The following is an 18,005-nucleotide window of genomic DNA, read 5'->3' on the forward strand; positions in this document are numbered from 1 at the left end:
GAAAATGAGCAGTTTCCTTCATAACACTGCTTTTTCCTAGGGTTGAGTCATTATGATAATGATGGTCAAATGTTGGTTTGCCCAACCATTTGACTAGTGAGGGTGAAATGAATTGTTATTTAATTGACCATATTCAAATGGCCCTGTTTAACTGACCATAATCACTTATGGTCAATTACATAATGAGATTAAGAGGCAAGGTTTTGGAAACATGTTCTGCAGCCACTTCCACTTGGCTTGTCATGGGAGCAACCCCAAGAATCATACAGCAGTGCTTTGTCATTGCTGCTGGATCAGGAGGAGCGGCTATGATGCAGGATCACAAACAGCATCTTCTCTGCCTGCATCCCATAGTATGCACATCAGGCATATGCTAGACAAATGCTTGACAAGTGCTGTAAGAAGTGTTTGTGGCTCATTACTCTGTCATCTGCTGTTTGCTCTCTTCACTAATGACAGTACTAAAACTTGCCTATCGGGAGGAAAAGAATTGGATGTAAGGTCAAACCTCTCCATGTAGGCCAGAATCCAAGTCCGTAGCTAACACCTGAACCACAGATGTGCCAACATCAGCTCCTTCTGGCACAGACACCTCGTAGTTAGAAGACATAAAAAACGGAACATTATCGTTGACATCTGCAAGAGGAGGACATGGGGACCATGGTAAGAAAATGTTCAAAGATTTTTTTTTACTGTATTTTTTTCCACAGTCATAATTTTTCTTGGAGAAAGAATGCACATTGTTTATAGTAAGAAGCAGTCTTGCTTTGGGTCTTCCTATTTTCATGGCAAATGTCAGGAGGTATTTGACAGACACTGAACAGTTTCTGGGAGACAGTGGCCTAAGCTCAGCTAAGACACCAGCTAATGATTTGACCAACGATCTTCTCATAGTAAGTCCACGACCAGGCCTTTCATCGACAGTCTGTAAATAGCTGGTTATCTACAACAGTAGTTAATTTCAGCATTTTAGTAAGGGCTGATTAACATACACTGGAAATTAAAATTGCAGTCTATAGAGTTTATAAAGAACGTGTGTAAAACAGTCTTTCCTGGCCTGTGCAGGGCAGTAGAGCCAGAGTTATGTTAGGCTCTAGGACCTAATGATTATTTAGGATGCGGTTGCACATTAGCCTCTCTGCACCTAACTACTGGCCAATGTCCAAAGAAAGCATGCTGAGCTTCCCACTCTCATCATCCTGCTCTAAGCCATGGCATCCCCCTTCCCACAAGCTGGACCGCATGGCCACATGTTGACAGTGCTCATTTTGTTGCTCTGAGCAAGACTGACTTTCTGGAGAGAAAAGGGCTAGCTGCGATCCGACATGCTCTGCAGCTGTGTAATTGCCAGATCCAATGCAAGAGACCTAAACTGGAAAAGGTACGTCAGGTGTCCTGAAGGGCCAGTTTCTGACACGTTGTCTCCCTAAAACTGCTGTACAGGAGCAGATAAGCACAAGGGACGGCAGCAGAACTATGGCAGCACCAACTCGGGTCCATTTAAACTGCTCTGGAATCACATCCTCCTGCTCAACCCATAACAAATCAGCCTGGGTTCCTCTTTGTCTGCAAGACAATCAAACTCAGAAATGCTGCAGAGTCTCCTACATCTTTTTTAACTTTTCACAGTTTAACAGCTGCATTTTAGGAAAGTAATTTTCCTATGTCGAGGCACAGTGCCAAAACAGAGGAGCTGTAATGACAGTTCCTTGGATTCATCTGTCTTTATGAAGAGGAAACAAAATTCTTAATATCTCATTCTGCAAACCCTTACACACACACTTAGTTTTACTACTGCCACATGACTCCATTGATTCTGACGCACAACGATTTGCAGGACCAATGTCCTAAATTAGCTTTTTTTTTTTTTTTAAAGTTGCCAGCGTGGGCTCCTGTAAATCCCCATTTTTCTTTCTCCCTTATAAGCATAATCATCTGTGAAAACTTATTTTCTAACAGGCTTTTTTATTTATTCATTTTATAGAAGAGAATATGTCTTGTTAGAGATAAGTTTCAGCAAATTCACTTAGCAAGGTAAGGAAAATAAGACACTATCAAATACTTCATTTTCTGTGTGCTTGTGCGTAAATAAAGGACAAATCTGCATATGAAACTTCCTAGTGGTTATTTCTTTCTTAAAGGTGTTTAACTTGCTTTTTTTTTTCTCTCCTACAAATGCCTTTTTTCGTATGAAATACTAATTTTTTGAAAGAGGATTTTTGCTTGTGACCAAAAAGAAGTTCCTGCCAAATTCTGGTACCAATAACTGCACTATAGGAAAAATCTTTAGGAACAGGTTCCATAACCTACAGTGAGGCTCAGACCCTGACTTGAAACAGCCATGCTCTACAAACCTGAAGGGTTTTTGCATTGGTAGACTATGGAAGACAGGACAATGCTGTCATAAAATGAAGCAGGGAAGTTGGATTCCCATTCAAATTACCTCTTAGATCTCTCATTTCGATGGTGGTAAAGGAGACAAATGTTTTTGCTGGAGACTTCACTTATTCATATTTTCATCTAAGTGCCTACATATCAAAAGTAACTCAATAATGCTTCAAAAACTGGGGATTCATATGAGATTTATAGTTTTATATGTAGTAGGGCCTTACAAAAAGATCCCACTATATGTAGGGTTGGATAAAATCTTTTAGAATTGTACCTATTGTAAGGACTCTTGCATTTTCATTTCTAGCATTTTAACCTCAGTGTTCAATAGAAAACTCTGAATATAATAAAAACCTCTAAAGAGATATCAAACACAAACCCAACCTATCTGGGCTGTTTCTCTTTCTACAGCACAGAATATTAACAGTAATACATGTCTCATTTCAATAGCTTGAAGACATTTATTAGATTTCTCCTCCTATGAAAAGAAAATCTTTGCAATTACATTTATAAAAGCAGGCACTAGTGTTGCGCAAACATTCACACAGCCCTTTTGTGCATTATTGCATTTTTATATTTGATAATTGTACTTAGAAATTGTCTCAAATAGACCTTTTTAATGGCTGCACAACTCTCTGTTACAGTATAGAAATGTACAAAGTGTTCTTAGGTGGTTGGCATTTCATGGATATTACCTTAATTTGTGGTGTTATACTAAAAATAACAAGAATATCAAACAGCAGCAAAGCTTACCTGTTACATTCACACAAACAGTGGTAAAGGAAGCTAAAGGAGTCATGGCTACATTTTGCGCCCGGACTGTCAGGGTAAAAAACTTAGTTGTCTCAAAGTCAAGTGGTTCAGCGACTAGAAGAGAAGCAGATCCATCAGCTCTGTTTGGCTTCAGATAGAAACGAACTGGCATGTTAGTCTCTGGAACTTGACCCTCCTCCAGATTATATGTAACCCTGGGATCTTCGAGAAGGGATGTGGCTTTGATGGTCTGAAGAAGAAAAGAGTCACCACATGGCTGAAGTTCATGAAATGAAGGTTTGCAAGTGTTAAACATTCAGTTTAATGGCAAGAACATACACACATGCATGACTTGGGTAACAGGCAGGAGAGAAACAGTTTGCAGAGCTGAGTTTCATTTTACAGCTTTTAGGTTGGCTGCAGGTCTTCAGACAACAGTAAACACACCAAACAAGAACTGTATCACTGGCTAAAGGAAACCCCTCCTCTGTCCTCCTCCAAAATAAAAGCAATTCAAAAGAGAGGACAGTTTCTTCACTGAATTGCACATTTTAACCAGGCAACATACAGACAAAACCCAAATTGTTCGCAAGTGCTTGGATATTACTTGCAGGAGGAGGAAGACAGGAATTTTCTGGCAATTTACAGAAAAGACTGTCTTTAAAGAGTAAGTCTGTGCAGGCTAAAAAGGAATTGGTTTGGGTTAGAAGAGCCCAAAGCAAACAACAGCTGTTACATGCTGTAGTGGTAAACTGAGAAAAGCTGTAGGAAAGATGCAGGCAGGCAGCACAGTCCACTGAGGATGTAGGAGTAAGGAGGCCCTTGGTGGAAGCACTCAAGGATTTCCCACATACGCAGGGCATGGGAGCACCCCCTGACACCCGGTAGGGTGCTCCAATAAGGTTACCCTTGACACGGAGACAGAGCACAACAAGAAGAAATTGAAATGAAGAGGGAGGGAAGTAATTGCACTTGTAACATACCACTATCTTGGTGTCACGAATGGTGTTTTCGGGGATGGTTACCCAATATCTGCTCTGCTCCCAGCGGGGCGGCTGGCTGAGTGCATTGGTGACAGTCACCACCAGCTCCACAGTGCAGCTTCTGTTCCCTCCGTCTGTCGCTACAATATAGCGACTAATGCGTGTTGTCTACAAAACAAAGATGAAGGATATTTGCATTGTATACAAATCAAGAGACTGCAATTGATTCTCTGCAATGGATTTGAGGGGTCGGAGGGTGCTCTACTCCAAGCAGAGTCACATTACCTGGGGTAGCAGGCGGTTCACGTATACCCAGCCTGTGCTGGGGTTGATCTGGAAGTATTCCAGCTGGTGCTCTAACATAGAGTATGTGACAGCAGCATTCACACCTTGATCACTGTCATGAGCTGCAACACGGAGGAAACTCGTCCCCACTGGAGTGTCTTCACTGAGAAAGTCTTTGAAAAGACAAAGGTATCGTCAGCTGATTTACCAGGCTGTGTGCAACAGAAATATTCCTGTAAAAAAAAAATCTCTTCATGGGAGATTAAATGTTTCTGGAATCATAGAATCATAGAATGGTTTTGGTTGGAAAATACCTTTAAGATCATTGAGTCCAATCATCAAACCAGCCCTAAGTCTGCCACTAGACCATAACCCTAAGCACAACATCTACTTGTCTTTTAAATACCTGCAGGGATGGTTACTCAACCACCCCACTGGACAACCTGTTCCAACGCTCTTTCAGTAAAGAAATTCCTCCTAATATCCAACCTAAACCTTCCCTGGTGCAGCTTAAGGCTTTGTTCTATCACTAGCTACAAAGAAGAGACTGACCCCCACCTCACTACAGCCTCCCTTCAGGTAGTTGTAGAGAGTGATAAGGTCTGCCCTCAGTCTCCTCCAGACTAAACAACCTCAGCTCCCTCAGCCACTCCTCACAAGTCTTGTTCTCTAAACCCTTCACCAGCTTCATTGCCCTTCATCTGGACACACTCCAGCATCAAAATGTCCTTTTTGTAGTGAGAGGCCCAAAACAACATGGTATTTGAAGTGCGGCCTCACCAGTGCTGAGTACAGGAGAAGGATGAGGCAGGTTATAAAGTGCCATCACTACAGTCTTTTATATAAAGCTATCACATTCCTGCCAGCTGACTCTCTTCCACACTCCAGTCTTCAGATTGCTCTGATCTGACTCTGGTCCTGCTCTTCCCTCCATCCTCAGCCATCCAGTCCCAGTTTCTCCTCCAAGGAGCCAAGGGTGCTTTGTCTGATGGGTTTTTGAGCCATTTCCATGCACTAAGGCTCCACCAGCTCGGGGTATTGAAATGGCCCTGGCAGTGGGAAGGCTGCTGTAGTTACGTTTGGACAACCTAGTCAGCTTATGTAATCACTTCTTGTTCAGAAACCATTTCATATCTTTGATCTCTCTTGTATGTGTCTCCTTTAGCATTTCTGAGGTGGGACAACCATATTTGAACTCTGTTTATGAAGCAGAGTTGGTCATATTTTCTGTTTTTTAATAACTACAGTCTGTGGCAGCAGGGCAGCAAAACCTTAAGCCATGACAACTGCTTGCTCCGTGAGCAAAAATTTGAGCTTTAATTAGCTTCCCTTATCCCCCAAGACATTTAATTGGCCTGAGATTCGTGTCCCTGGGTGCGTCAGTAACAGCCAAAGCTACTCTCAGAAGAGATTTAATGGCACTAAAATAGATCAATGAAAATGGACTTTATTGCTAAGAAACACTGCAAAATATCCTTTTTTTGTGGTTAAATACATGATTTTATAGTCAAATGTTGTTAAACTGCATTGTAAGAAAAAAGACAAAATTACTTAGAAGGACTGTACTCTCTCATGTACTTCTGCTTGCTACTCTCACAACTCTAACAATATGCCATCCCTTCTCTATAGAGTTAAGCATTTCTTTAATGTCTGTTTTGCATGCAGATGGTAAGATGCATGGCTTAAATCAGGGATTTGACCAGCATCCTAGTGCAGAGGAACAAAGAACCAGCAGTTTCCAGGAAGAACAGAAACCTATGACTAATGGCATTTGATCTTGTTAGAGAAGCAGCTATTTTTAATTCTGTGACGTACAAACATTGATTACTTCTGCATAGATGCTGGAAAAGTGCTATGCATAAAGTGACCTCATTATCTGCTGTTTCTCCATCCCAAAGGGCTGCCTTTGCTTCAGGACCTTTGCTGGCTCCCTGTGTTCATGAAAAAAGAAGAAAATCTGCCCATTCCTAAGAAGTGCCTAAGTCACCATAATTACCAAATGTGACCTCTCAGCGTCACTACTTATGAAAAAAAATATTCCTGGGCAGTTTCACCTGAGGGACATATTTGAAGGTAAAGTAGAAATGTTCATCTTTGCACAAGCATTTCCTTTACCTCAAGGACTTCTATGCTCTGTCCGAAAATATTTCTCTCCAGTGAGATCACTCCCACCTGACTTCTCAGTGCTGCTTTGGCCAGGTTTGCAGAAACCACTAGCAGGGATGCAGAAATGGCTATTCCCAATCTGCACATTTTAACCAATTTGGCACTTGGAGTTAGTCACTATAAGATATTCTAAAAAGTGCAACACAATTTTCTTTCTGTCCTTGTGCATAACTGAAGTGTGGATGTATATTTAGCCTGTTTCCTAGTAGGTCACTTTTCCTCCTTGTTAAAATTGTGCTGTGCAAGCATCCAACCTCTTTTTGAATCCTGCTAAAATGCTGGCCTCTGTAATGCTAAAGACAACCTACTTACAAGCCATCTTCATTTTAATAAGAGATTGCTTACTCCTTTGCCCTACATGACATTTCCATAGAACTGGCAAAACATCTCAAAAATTGAGTTGTCGCATTTTTTGCACAGGAATGGCCTGCCCTAATCTAGCAACAAGGGAGTACACTTGTCACTTGTGGATGACATCAAGAGTAGAGGGTCCAAGTGCACAGAAGTGCAGGATTTTACTGGAGAAGTATCAAGTAAAATTAAGTGGAAGACTGATCCCCACACGTCATGTGGGGATGAAAAAGGGAATGTCACCAGGGCAAATGGGAAAAGCCAGCTCAGCAACACAGCTACAGGAGGCATCAGGGCTGACAGCCAATCACAGGCTAGAAGCCAAGGATTTTGGGCTGTTTGACAGGAGATAAATACCACTCCAGCCTATTCGAACAGAGGTGTTGTGTCAAACAGATACAGGTGACACTTGCTCTTCTAGTCAGGGCTAATGACTTCTCAGCTAGGATGTCATGTTGTGTTTTGGGACACTGAATAAAAATTCATTGTGCAGAAAAACTAGGCAGGGGAAAGCTGCAAAGCAAAGGTATCAGATCTGCCTGATCTGCAGGAGTGAAGACTGCTGATGTTTTTGAGAGTACTGCAATGAATAAAGAGGACAGTGATTAATTCTGTATATTTCCACTGATGATGAGTTAAGCAGTAACTGGCTTAGCTGGCAGCAAGGGAAGACTGGTCACCTAAAAACCTGACCACTGTTACAAGGAACTACTAAACAGGTTCATGTTGTGGCACTGGGAGAGGTAGTTAAGAACGACTCACACTGGTAGCGACTGTTCTCAAACTTGGGATCGTTGTCATTGACGTCGGCGATGAGGACGGTGACCTGACACACGCCGATCAGCGGCTCCTGAGCCTGGTCGGTGGCAGTGACAGACAGCGTATACTCCCGCTGCTTCTCCCGGTCAAAACTCTGCGTGGTTGTGATGACTCCTGGGAACACAGACACCTCCTGTTCTGCACTTCACAGCCTCGGGACTGAATTTGCAGAAAGGGACCTGCACATCTGCTGCACAAGAGGAAGCTCTGACCGCACACAGCACAACTGTCAAGCATAATCCACACTAACCCTGCGTGTGTCTTGGGCAAGACCAACTCCAGCTCCCCTGTCTCTCCTCTCCTCACATGTCACATGCTGCCAGCAGTCCACAACTTTCTCCACGGCTGCCCTGATAAGGAGGTTCGGTCCCAGTACCTTGTTATCTCACTCCTCATGGGGCACAGAAGGACTTTCTCCTCCTCATTGAGAGGCTTCTCTTAGGTTTACTCCAGTGATAGCCCAAGTAACTGAGTATTTCAGACAGCTCATTATTACTTTGGGAAAGGGTCACAGAACAGAAGGCAAAAGTGATCTGACCAAAGTCATGTCTACTACAGAAGCTAAAGGCTGCCTCATCGAGCAGATTAAAATTGGGTAGAATCACATAACTTAGGTTATAAATGGAACTATTTTCTTCAAATCTTCGTTTTTTCCTCTCTACTAACCAAGTCTCCCCCTATCTCAGCTCATTTCTTCTGGTTGGGAGACATTAAACTTGCCTGCTTGAGGCCACTTCCAGACCAGGTAGGGACCAGGATTCTGCTGCTCTGTTGTCAGCCCTTCCAGTGTAAATTTTACTGTTGGACATGCAAATTTTAATGGTTTGACTACAGAAACATCAACAGCTTTTATAACCTCTTCATCTGAAGTGCACCAAGACTGCCTGTCACTGCCCCGTTCTGGTATGAGGGTTTTGCCTCAATACACACTGCACTGGACCTCCTATTTGACCATGAGACGAGACATAAACCCTGGCCTTCCCTGAGAAGAACAAACTCAGGCTGTTTATGTCACACTTTCTGCTTGCCATTTTAATTGCTACACTTGATCCAACAGGAAAAATAACTGATACAGAATAACTTTTTATCTTCTTACTGAACTGGAGTTTGTTTCCTTACTTAATTTGTCATTTAAATCACTATAATATTAATTTAATCTATGTGGGTGGCTGTCCATATACTCTGAACTTTTTCCAGTGTTTATTCTATAAGCTGCTCCAGCTAACCCTGCAGTTACACTGTTAAAGCATGAGCCCAGATGGACACACTCGTACAGTGGCATTCTCATGGCAGCACAACAGAATTTTCATTTTATCTCAGTAACCTGAAAGCTACTGACCTGTGTCTGAATCAATGCTGAATCCTAGGGAAGCTCCATCTCGGTGCATGAGCCCGTACTTCACCACTCCATTAATGCCGAGGTCTGCATCGTAGGCTTCTACCTGTAGCACATACGTGCCTGGAGGCTGATTCTCCAGAACCCAGGTGCTGTCACTGTAGTAAGCGCACTAAAAACACACCCAAACATCCAACCCTATGCATTACACAGAGACACACGACTTTGCTGCACAGTGTCAATGTTTTTTTTCCAGCATATCCAAGAAGAATTCAGAAGAAAATAACTTCTATTACTTAGAAATCAAGCTCTAAGGGAGAGGAGGAAAAAAGGAGAACAAAGACTTGACACTTTAAGTATGAATAAAGCTGGCTGCATGCTCTCTTGCAGGTTCACTCTATTCTGAAAACACAGTCCCTTCAGTCCGCCAGCAACCACCAGCAGCCAAGAGGAGTCTGTAGCCCCAGTACAGATGAGAAAAGAGCATCTGCAGAAAGCCATCTTACCTCTCTGAAGACAGGCTTGTTGTTATTAATGTCATTAACTCCTACAATAACCTCAGCAAAACTGTTGAGAGGGGTGGGTCCCCCCGAGGCGTTGTCATCTATCGCGGTGATGTTCAGTGTGTACTGTGGGCCCTTCAGGTTGGGCGGTGGGTTTCTGCGGAGTTTAATGATACCTAAATTTGGAAGCATAAAGCATCATTTTATTGTACTGTGTAAACAAACAAACAAAATCAGGGTGCACCACATTTCTCTGCCACTGCATTGTTGGTTCAGTTTGTATTTTGGTTGCAACGTACAGGGATCAGTCATCTCCACAGAATCCCAGAATGGTAGGGGTTGGAAGGCACCTCTGAAGATCAATCCAGTCCAACCCCCCTGCCAGAGTAGGATCGCCTGGAGAAGATCACACAGGAACACATCCAGGCTGGTTCTGAATATTTCCAGAGAAGGAGACTCCACAACCTCTCTGGGCAGCCTGTGCCAGTGCTTGGTTACCCTCACAGTAGAGAAGTTTTTCCTTGTGTTTAGGTTGAACCTCCTGTGTTCAGTTTGTGACCACTGCCCCTTGTCCTGTCACTGGGCACAATCAAGAAGAGTCTGGTCCCATCCTCCTGACACCCACCCTTTAGATATTTATAAGCATTAATGAGGTCACCCCTCAGTCTCCTCTTCTCCAGGCTAAAAAGACCCAGCTCTCTCAGCTTTTCCTCATATAGGAGATGCTCCAGTTCCCTCATCATCTTAGTGGCTCTACACTGGACTCTCTCTGGTAGTTCCTTGTCCTTGTGGTCCATCTTAGAACACACAGTCCATGGATCAGGATTCCAAGTTTTGGTTGATACTTGGAGAAAGGCTATCATATTAAAGAGCTAATTCTTATTGATACAAAGCATCCCCACTTGTAGATTACATAAATATGGTGCTTTCTTATGATTTTTGACATACAGGTGAAGCAGAGTCAATACAGATTAGACAGTAAAAAGCTGTGCTCTAAAACCTCTTTCCTTACCTTTCTGACTATCCAGTTCAAAGTTTCCCTCTTCATTGCCTCCTGCAATCAGATATAGCACCCCATCTCCATCAGGGTCCTCTGCCCGAACAGCAGCCACTAAGGTGCTGGGACCAGCGTCTTCTGAGAGGAAAGTTTTGTAACTGACGCACATAAGGAAGCAATGGCAGCACATTCAGTATCAGAATAGCCATCACCATGTAAACCATCAGGCAAGATTATAAATTCATTATGAATGTACTTTTTTTAAGCTTTGGGCATGCAATCATGGACTTTTAAATCAGTTTAAGATGAGACTTTGATCATATCTCTTTGGCATAGGGTACAAGTGTAATCCTGCATTTTTGGTATGAGAAATTTCCAAGGATCTTTTGTAAGATATCAATATGCATCATACTACATTGCACTGCAAACCAGGATCACTTATCTCACCTTCTAAAGATGAGAAAAAGGATTAGTACCTGTCATGCAGTGTTTCTTATGTCTCTATATACTAATGGAAAGCATCAGATACTACAGAGATGAATGTGAAAGAGTATTTCATTTTGTAAATAAATGTAGGTACATTTTGTATTTATAACATGTCTGCACTTTAAACTTGTGCAAAAAATAGAAATTGTACTCATTCAGGAAATGAAAGAAGGCGTTTTAAATAAACAGGGTCTTGTGAAGTTAGCCTATAATACAATCTGCTGATGGCAAAACTAAGTTTTAATGTTTGATAACTACCATGTTAATCTGTCATACATTTATACATTGATAATCACGTTCAGACCTAGGAGTCAATACAGACGAAAATCAATCCCTATAGAGTCAGGTGTTTTACTCATTCTGTTCTCTCCATATAAAACAATTGCCCTATAAAGTCAATATGTAGGTATTGCAAGTGGTGTATTTTTTTTATACAATCTAGAAATGAAGGTCTGACTTCAAAAAAATTAATACAAATTACCCCTCTATTTCACTGGTATTTATAGTTGCACAAACCAACCAGTGGCTGTTCAGCCAAGTGTTATTAATGTTATATGTATGAACAGCATCTATGAAAAGCAAAGCAGGCATTCAGGCTGGCTTACACAGACTGGGAGAAGACAGGAGCCTCGTCATTCACATTGGTGATTCGAATCCGCACAGACGCCGTCCCTGTCCGAGGGGGATGTCCTTTATCGACACCTATCACCACAAACTCATACATATGGTTTGCTCGCTCAAAGTTCAGCCTCTGGTTAGAATTAATGACCCCATGATGTGTGATGGAAAAATCAGTGCTCTGGATGAAGTAAGTGATCTCAGAGTTGGAGCCGGAGTCACAGTCAGTTGCGAGCACTATGAGAGAACACATTTAACAGAATGGTCATGCTGCAGAAGAGGCTTGGTTATGCTCTTTCCACCTAAGTCAACTTCAGACACTTTTTTTTTTGAGAACAAACATTGTCTAAATCTGTTTTATCCATAAAAGCCTTATTTTTGTGGTAAGAGTCTGGGAACTCAGTAGGAGGCTGGGAGTAAAAAAGCAAAGCAACTCTTCCCCTCCTCCCACCCAGCCTGAGTGATCGCAGCAAGGTGGGTTTGCAAGGGAGCCGTGATCCCAACGCTATACAACATGCTTTGTACAAATAGCAGTCAACACTGGTAATTACCCCATGATCAATATGCATGCAGGTAGAACATTATCAGTCAGAAACTGTGCCCTCACTCTCTCCAGGGATGCTGTTCAAATTTAATTAGCTTCCAGCTACGATATAGCTAAAGTACTTTTTAATTACCTGGCCCTTCAAGGTACAAAGAGTGATTAAACCTTCCTCTCTAGCAAGTTTTTATTCAGTAGGCTGGCTGTCCCATCTGCTCAGAGCAGCAAATCAGCAGAACAAAGAGCTGGATCTCACAACGTAGTATCAAAAGTGATTTTTAAAAGCAGGAACTCACCTCTTTAATTACCTTGCCATTTTTCTAGTCAAACAATGAGGCTTGCACTCATACCCACGCTGCTATTAAACAAACTCCTTATTCTAGCAGGAGGATGCAGATACAGCCATTATGGTAGCACACAGCTTTTTGGAAGCTGAACTGTGATTGCAATGCATGGACAGCCTGGCAGGCAGCTACAGCATCACCCAAAAATGAGATGAAGAAACAAGGACCCACAACTATCAGAATATTAACTCAAAGGGTTTAAGTCCCTCCCAAAGGGAAGAGAAAGATTTCAAAAAGCACACCAAATGCTGTGCTACTTAGTTGCAAAAAACTCAACTGCCTCTGCCAGTGGAAAGTTACCTCCACTTCAAAGGACATTTAGGGTGGTTCTAACATTTTGTTTAACACCTCTCAAAATCCTACTGTGCATAAATGTTTGGATGTGTTACACAATACAAAAGCAAGGGCTTTAAAGTTAATCACTCTCCTTCCTCACAGCCACCACCAACGCTGCTCAGCCCTTCAACACCAAGTGAGTGCTCACCCACCTGTTTTCACTGACTGTCACTATACCTCCACCTCACATTTTCTTTTCTAAGAGGCTCTTTCTCTTGAAATGTACCCTGCATGGCAAGACAACCAAATGGGATGCAATTCCACAGCTTTTTTGTTCTGCTTTTTTGGACATGGGGCACACACTTTTTCTCCCCCCACAACTGGGTGAATTTTTATCAGCTTTACAAGTCTCCTGGAGAGAAAAGCATTCATCTGCTTAAGGAAAATCACTTGCTTAGGAGTTTTAGATGTTGATCATTTTGGTCAACTTATTTCTTCTCAAGAGCCATTAAACCAAAAAGTGAGCTACAGCAAGCTTTAAACTCTTTTGATAAGTGTTTAGAGAAAGCAGATACTGCAGCCCTCTTATTAGCATGTGGCTATGCAAAGGAAACAAAGCACCACTGCAATCTGCACTCGTTTAGCTTCAAATTCAGGAAATTTATATCGTTTTCAAAAGACACATCTTAGACATGTAAATTTTTGCTATGTCTTGCCTAGACTTGCTGAGACCACCCGTTTCTCCTACAGTTTGTAACCTCCCTGAGGTCTCAGCCCATGTTACCCTTACTACCCCAGAACCTGGCTCTGCTTCCAGTTTGAGTGCTGTCGGGGAGCCTGTAAGCATCCTCCCAGTTTTAGGCAAAACACACCTGTGGCAAGTACCACATCATGACAGACTATGTCAGATCTTGAGACATCTTTGAAGGCATTTAACTGGCACCAGTAAAACAGGTTGGAGAATGGACTTTTGTTCCTTGTCTACTGGGGTCCCATGACTGAGACAAGAGGTGCAGCATCACCCGAGTTCACTCTTCATTTGTGCAACTGCAGTATTTCAAGAGTGACCTTGAAGCTTCAGTTGGAACTTGCAGCTTAAAATTATTTCCAACAGCTCTGATCTTTCAACAGGATACTATTCAAGCTTCTAAAAATGTCGTCTGTGCACTCAGGGTTTATGTGCAAATGATATGTGGCCATGTTAAACACAACAAACTTGGAATGATGACTGATAAGCCACAACCATAAATATAAAAGTTCACAAGCTTTCCAAAGGTTTCTCCTTTAACACTTTGTAAGTAAAGTATACAGCATTAATACCTATTTGATTAAACTAGCTGACCATTTTAAAAACTCTTTTTTTTAACACATTAAGAAAAGAAAAACTAGTTGCAGTTGCTTTCAGGAGTCAAAAAGCTGACCAAGCTGAGTTAAAAGACAGCCACGAGATTTAAAGGAAACAAGCTACAGCAATCCACTAAGTCACTGCCTGCCAGCTGCTCTTGGGATACCACAGGATCCCTCTCTGTGCACAGCTGTGTGACACAGCACAATGGTGCTCACCTGAAGACACTCACAACTTTACTTCCAGGATACCTAGAAGTCACCTACAGCTCTCCAGGAAGGCTACCATCCACATCTTGCAAAGGCAGTGCTCGCTATGGAAGAGACAGCGTTTCTTCATGCTAAGAACATGAACATGAACATGTAACACAAACTAGCAGGTCCGTGGCAAGACTGAAATCAAAGGTACCAGGATGGTCCTCACCTTGCAGTAGAGACGTGCCGACAGGAATGGTTTCGGGAATGTTGTCTCTGCTGTAAATGGAGTGCTGGAATTCAGGAGAACAGTCATTTTCGTCGGTGATATGGACTATGACCTGAGAGAAAAACACATGCTGAAAGGAGATTTTAGTTTGTACACTTAGGAAAACAGGCACCCCATCCTGGACACTGCCTGGGCAGCCATTGCTTTTGCTGCTGTCCGGTCCTTACACCTCTGATGCTAAACTTTTTCTCACACTACTCCTGCAACACACAGAAGTATTATCTCCTCCACTTCCAAGCAGATGGCAAGCAAAGCCAAAGAGAAATAACAAGAGGTATTTCACAGAGCCCAGATCAGAGCCCAGCCTTCGGCCTGCACCATAAGGCCTCCTCCTTCCCTCCCATCTTCACGAGTTTTCCAGGTTATTCCTGCGTGTAACTGGTCCCCACAACAAGGTAACGAAGACTGCAGAGAGAGTGGGTAGGAACCAAAGTGATCCACCTACCTCAGTCACGCTGCTCAAAGTGCTCTCAACCTCCATGGCTTTCAGGAAGAGGTGGTAGAGGTGGTGCTCACTCTCGTAGTCCACAGGGTGGGTCAGGCTGAGCTCCCCGCTCTCCTGCCTCACCCTGAAGAGCCCGCTGGGGTTCGTCAGCAGGGTGTACGAAAGAGGCTGGCTCTGGAAAGAAACAGCCTCAACAACTGCTACTCTGTAAAGAATGAGAGAGGATAACCCTTTGTTCAAAGCAACAACTACAAAGGCTGTCTCCTGAGCATCTAGAAGAGGAAGACAAGGATGATGAAAGGTTAATTGTTCACTCTGTCAATGCTGGGCTCAGCTTTGCATCTAGACTGGAAATCCCTGTGCTACAGGGAGCCCACCTACTCTCTCTCACTAAACTGATCCTCTGACAGAGCAGGGCTGTGATAACAACCCATTTCAACCCACTACTAACATGTAAACATCTTTTTCTTCCCTTGTGCACCCTTCCAAATACTTGACAGCAGTTACGGGTTTAGCTTCAGTTACAGCGACAACTGAGCTGCTGTACTTCTGGCTTTCTTTGAAGCTGCATATACAGAAAAGGAACTGGTTCAGAGATGGATGGGAATCCCAGAAAGCACAGAGCCTTTCCAGACCCTGCTGTCCCCCTTGTCAGGACATGAAATGAATGACTGCCTCCCTATCATGACTTATGCTTTGAAGCCTCATCTCTCACAGCAGTCTCTGGCCAGCGTGACAATACACTTTAAGACCATCTCAGTGAAAACTCCAGGAAAGGAGACAATTTTTCCTCCTCCTCTTCATTCAGTCTCTTTTAAAGGTGTAAGTGGCCCATCTCCAGCAATTTTTTCTACTTCATCAGCTGATTTTGAGATTTTCTGCTCCTTAAAGGCCCTATGAAACTGCTCCACCTGCTACGTGGTGCCTTGAAAGCTCAGGCTTCTCTCAAGCAGCTGAACAGTGGCAATAAAACCAGAGCCAGCTTAGCAGCAACTTCCTGCTGTGACTAGGCTTAGATACTCTTCATGGAATGGCAGAGCCCTTTGGAGACTCAGCTGTATCTATCTGCACTTCATACGGTGTTGTTATCTCAAGAGTCTGGCAATGACTTGCCTTTTAAAAAATCTAAATACAAGTCAAATGGGATACAAACAACTCCAAATCTGGTTAATCTGTATTTTAATAAGACAGTATTCTTCAAGCACTCATTTATATCTGAAGTGCTCCAGGAGATGCATAGCCAGGAGTCTGGCTGTTTTAATTCATGATACAATACAATAACACCCCAGGAGTACTAAAATAATTTCAGCAGTATTCCAGCATCCCAGACTTCACCATGTGCCACACTGGAGACTCTCAAACACCAGAAAAAGTGTAATTTCTTTTAGAAAACTCGACACTATTTTTAAAGTGTAATAGGCAAACACATACACATAGCCATGAGAAGCAATAACACAAAAAAATTCAGTTTATTGTGCTCTGTGAAGTTTCTCTCAGACTACAGGGAGGGAGCTCAACTTACTTTTCTCCTGCTGGCGTGTTTTCAGGGACAAACACATTGTAGGACATGTTGGTAAACTGCGGAGGTCGCGAGCCCACCAAGATGGAAATGGAGGCGTAGGGGCTTTTGTTGCCATATGCATCGGTGGCTTCCACAGTAACCACGTACTCCTTGTTCCACATCAAAGGCAAGCCAGTCGTCATGATAATGCCAGTGTCCTTATCTACTTGGAAGCGCTCTTCACCACCTATCAATATATGTGAAAGTTGATCTGAAAAATGCCCCACAGCAAGAACGTTTGCATCTTCGCTATTTTAAGGTAAGTCATCCTCAAATCATCTACCTATGGCCTTGTGTGCACTTCTTTTTTCCTCTCCAGCTGTGCACCTGATCTTTCACTCACTTCGTGCTCTGTTGACCGGTGCAGCATAAAAAAGATGAGAACAGGTGAAAAATGGAGCCTGAAACTAACATTAAGGCTGCCATTGATTTCAAAATAGAAGTAAAGCAATGAAAGTGGCAGCAAGAAAGATTCCCATCCACAAAACTGTTTTACTTAAAGCACCTCCAGCTTCTATTTGCTATACCTGCTGTATCTTTAAGGATACCAGAAGGGAAAAATCAATGAAATGATAGAATGGAGAATTGTTACAAAAAAACATTTTTTTGAGAATAGACCTACCTGCGATGAGTGTGTAAGTTATCCCAGCACTGGTGTTTTCATTGTTATTGTAAAATGCGACAAGCTGGTAGATGAGAGTGCCTTTTCGGGCGTCTGGATCGACACGTGCCAGGTAGGGGTAGGGGTACATGCCCCAGGACAGGAGGTCCTCCTCTGGGGCAAGGAGTGTCACGTGGCAGAGGTACCAGTCATTATCTGCAAAAGATGAGTGGATTTCTGGACAGCTTGTTCACAGACTTAAATCAGGAATGTTTAAGATCTTATCCATTAGTGTCTGTAAATCAACTGAATTGCCCATCACATTCATCCTATTGCGTGCACAAAAAATTCAGTACAGATACAGACTTTGGCAGCTTGATGTGCATTAAGTGCAGTTAACAACTAATTAAAAATACTTTCAGTAATAGCTTTTAATTAGTTAGATATGCATATTAAATACTAAGTCAGTAATACCACTTGCCATGACACAGTTTTAAGTGTGTACTTATCCAAACTCAAGTGAAATTTGGCCTTTTTATTTTCAACAAAATCAGCATAAATGTTGCCAGTTTTACCAAATCAGGTTTAGGGCTTATTCAAATATTTCTCTTGATCTCTGCCTTCAGAAAGGCCACATTTCACACAGGATGGAAGAGGACAGCAGCATGTGCACAAAACCAGCACCAAAGGCAAGAAGTAACTGTAACTGTTTAACTGTAGGCCT

General features: G+C 42.6%; 1 protein-coding gene across 1 annotated transcript in view; it reads right to left on the reverse strand.

The window, feature by feature from the left end:
• The window catches only part of LOC104533215 (neural-cadherin-like), a gene marked incomplete at both ends in the record, with an annotated part of 35,219 nt that extends 17,722 nt beyond the window's left edge, over positions 1–17,497 (reverse strand). The window contains 13 exons of the mRNA XM_010182827.1: positions 509–636; positions 3,142–3,391; positions 4,125–4,292; positions 4,410–4,582; positions 7,689–7,859; positions 9,085–9,253; positions 9,588–9,760; positions 10,597–10,739; positions 11,673–11,922; positions 14,615–14,726; positions 15,120–15,324; positions 16,642–16,867; positions 17,303–17,497. Coding sequence (XP_010181129.1) covers positions 509–636; positions 3,142–3,391; positions 4,125–4,292; positions 4,410–4,582; positions 7,689–7,859; positions 9,085–9,253; positions 9,588–9,760; positions 10,597–10,739; positions 11,673–11,922; positions 14,615–14,726; positions 15,120–15,324; positions 16,642–16,867; positions 17,303–17,497 — 2,363 coding nt within the window. The remainder of the gene's footprint in view (positions 1–508; positions 637–3,141; positions 3,392–4,124; positions 4,293–4,409; positions 4,583–7,688; positions 7,860–9,084; positions 9,254–9,587; positions 9,761–10,596; positions 10,740–11,672; positions 11,923–14,614; positions 14,727–15,119; positions 15,325–16,641; positions 16,868–17,302) is intronic.
• Positions 17,498–18,005: the final 508 nt, after the last annotated feature.

This window comes from Mesitornis unicolor, unplaced genomic scaffold (assembly GCF_000695765.1).
Source record: "Mesitornis unicolor isolate BGI_N332 unplaced genomic scaffold, ASM69576v1 scaffold16234, whole genome shotgun sequence".
Lineage (NCBI taxonomy): Eukaryota > Metazoa > Chordata > Aves > Mesitornithiformes > Mesitornithidae > Mesitornis > Mesitornis unicolor.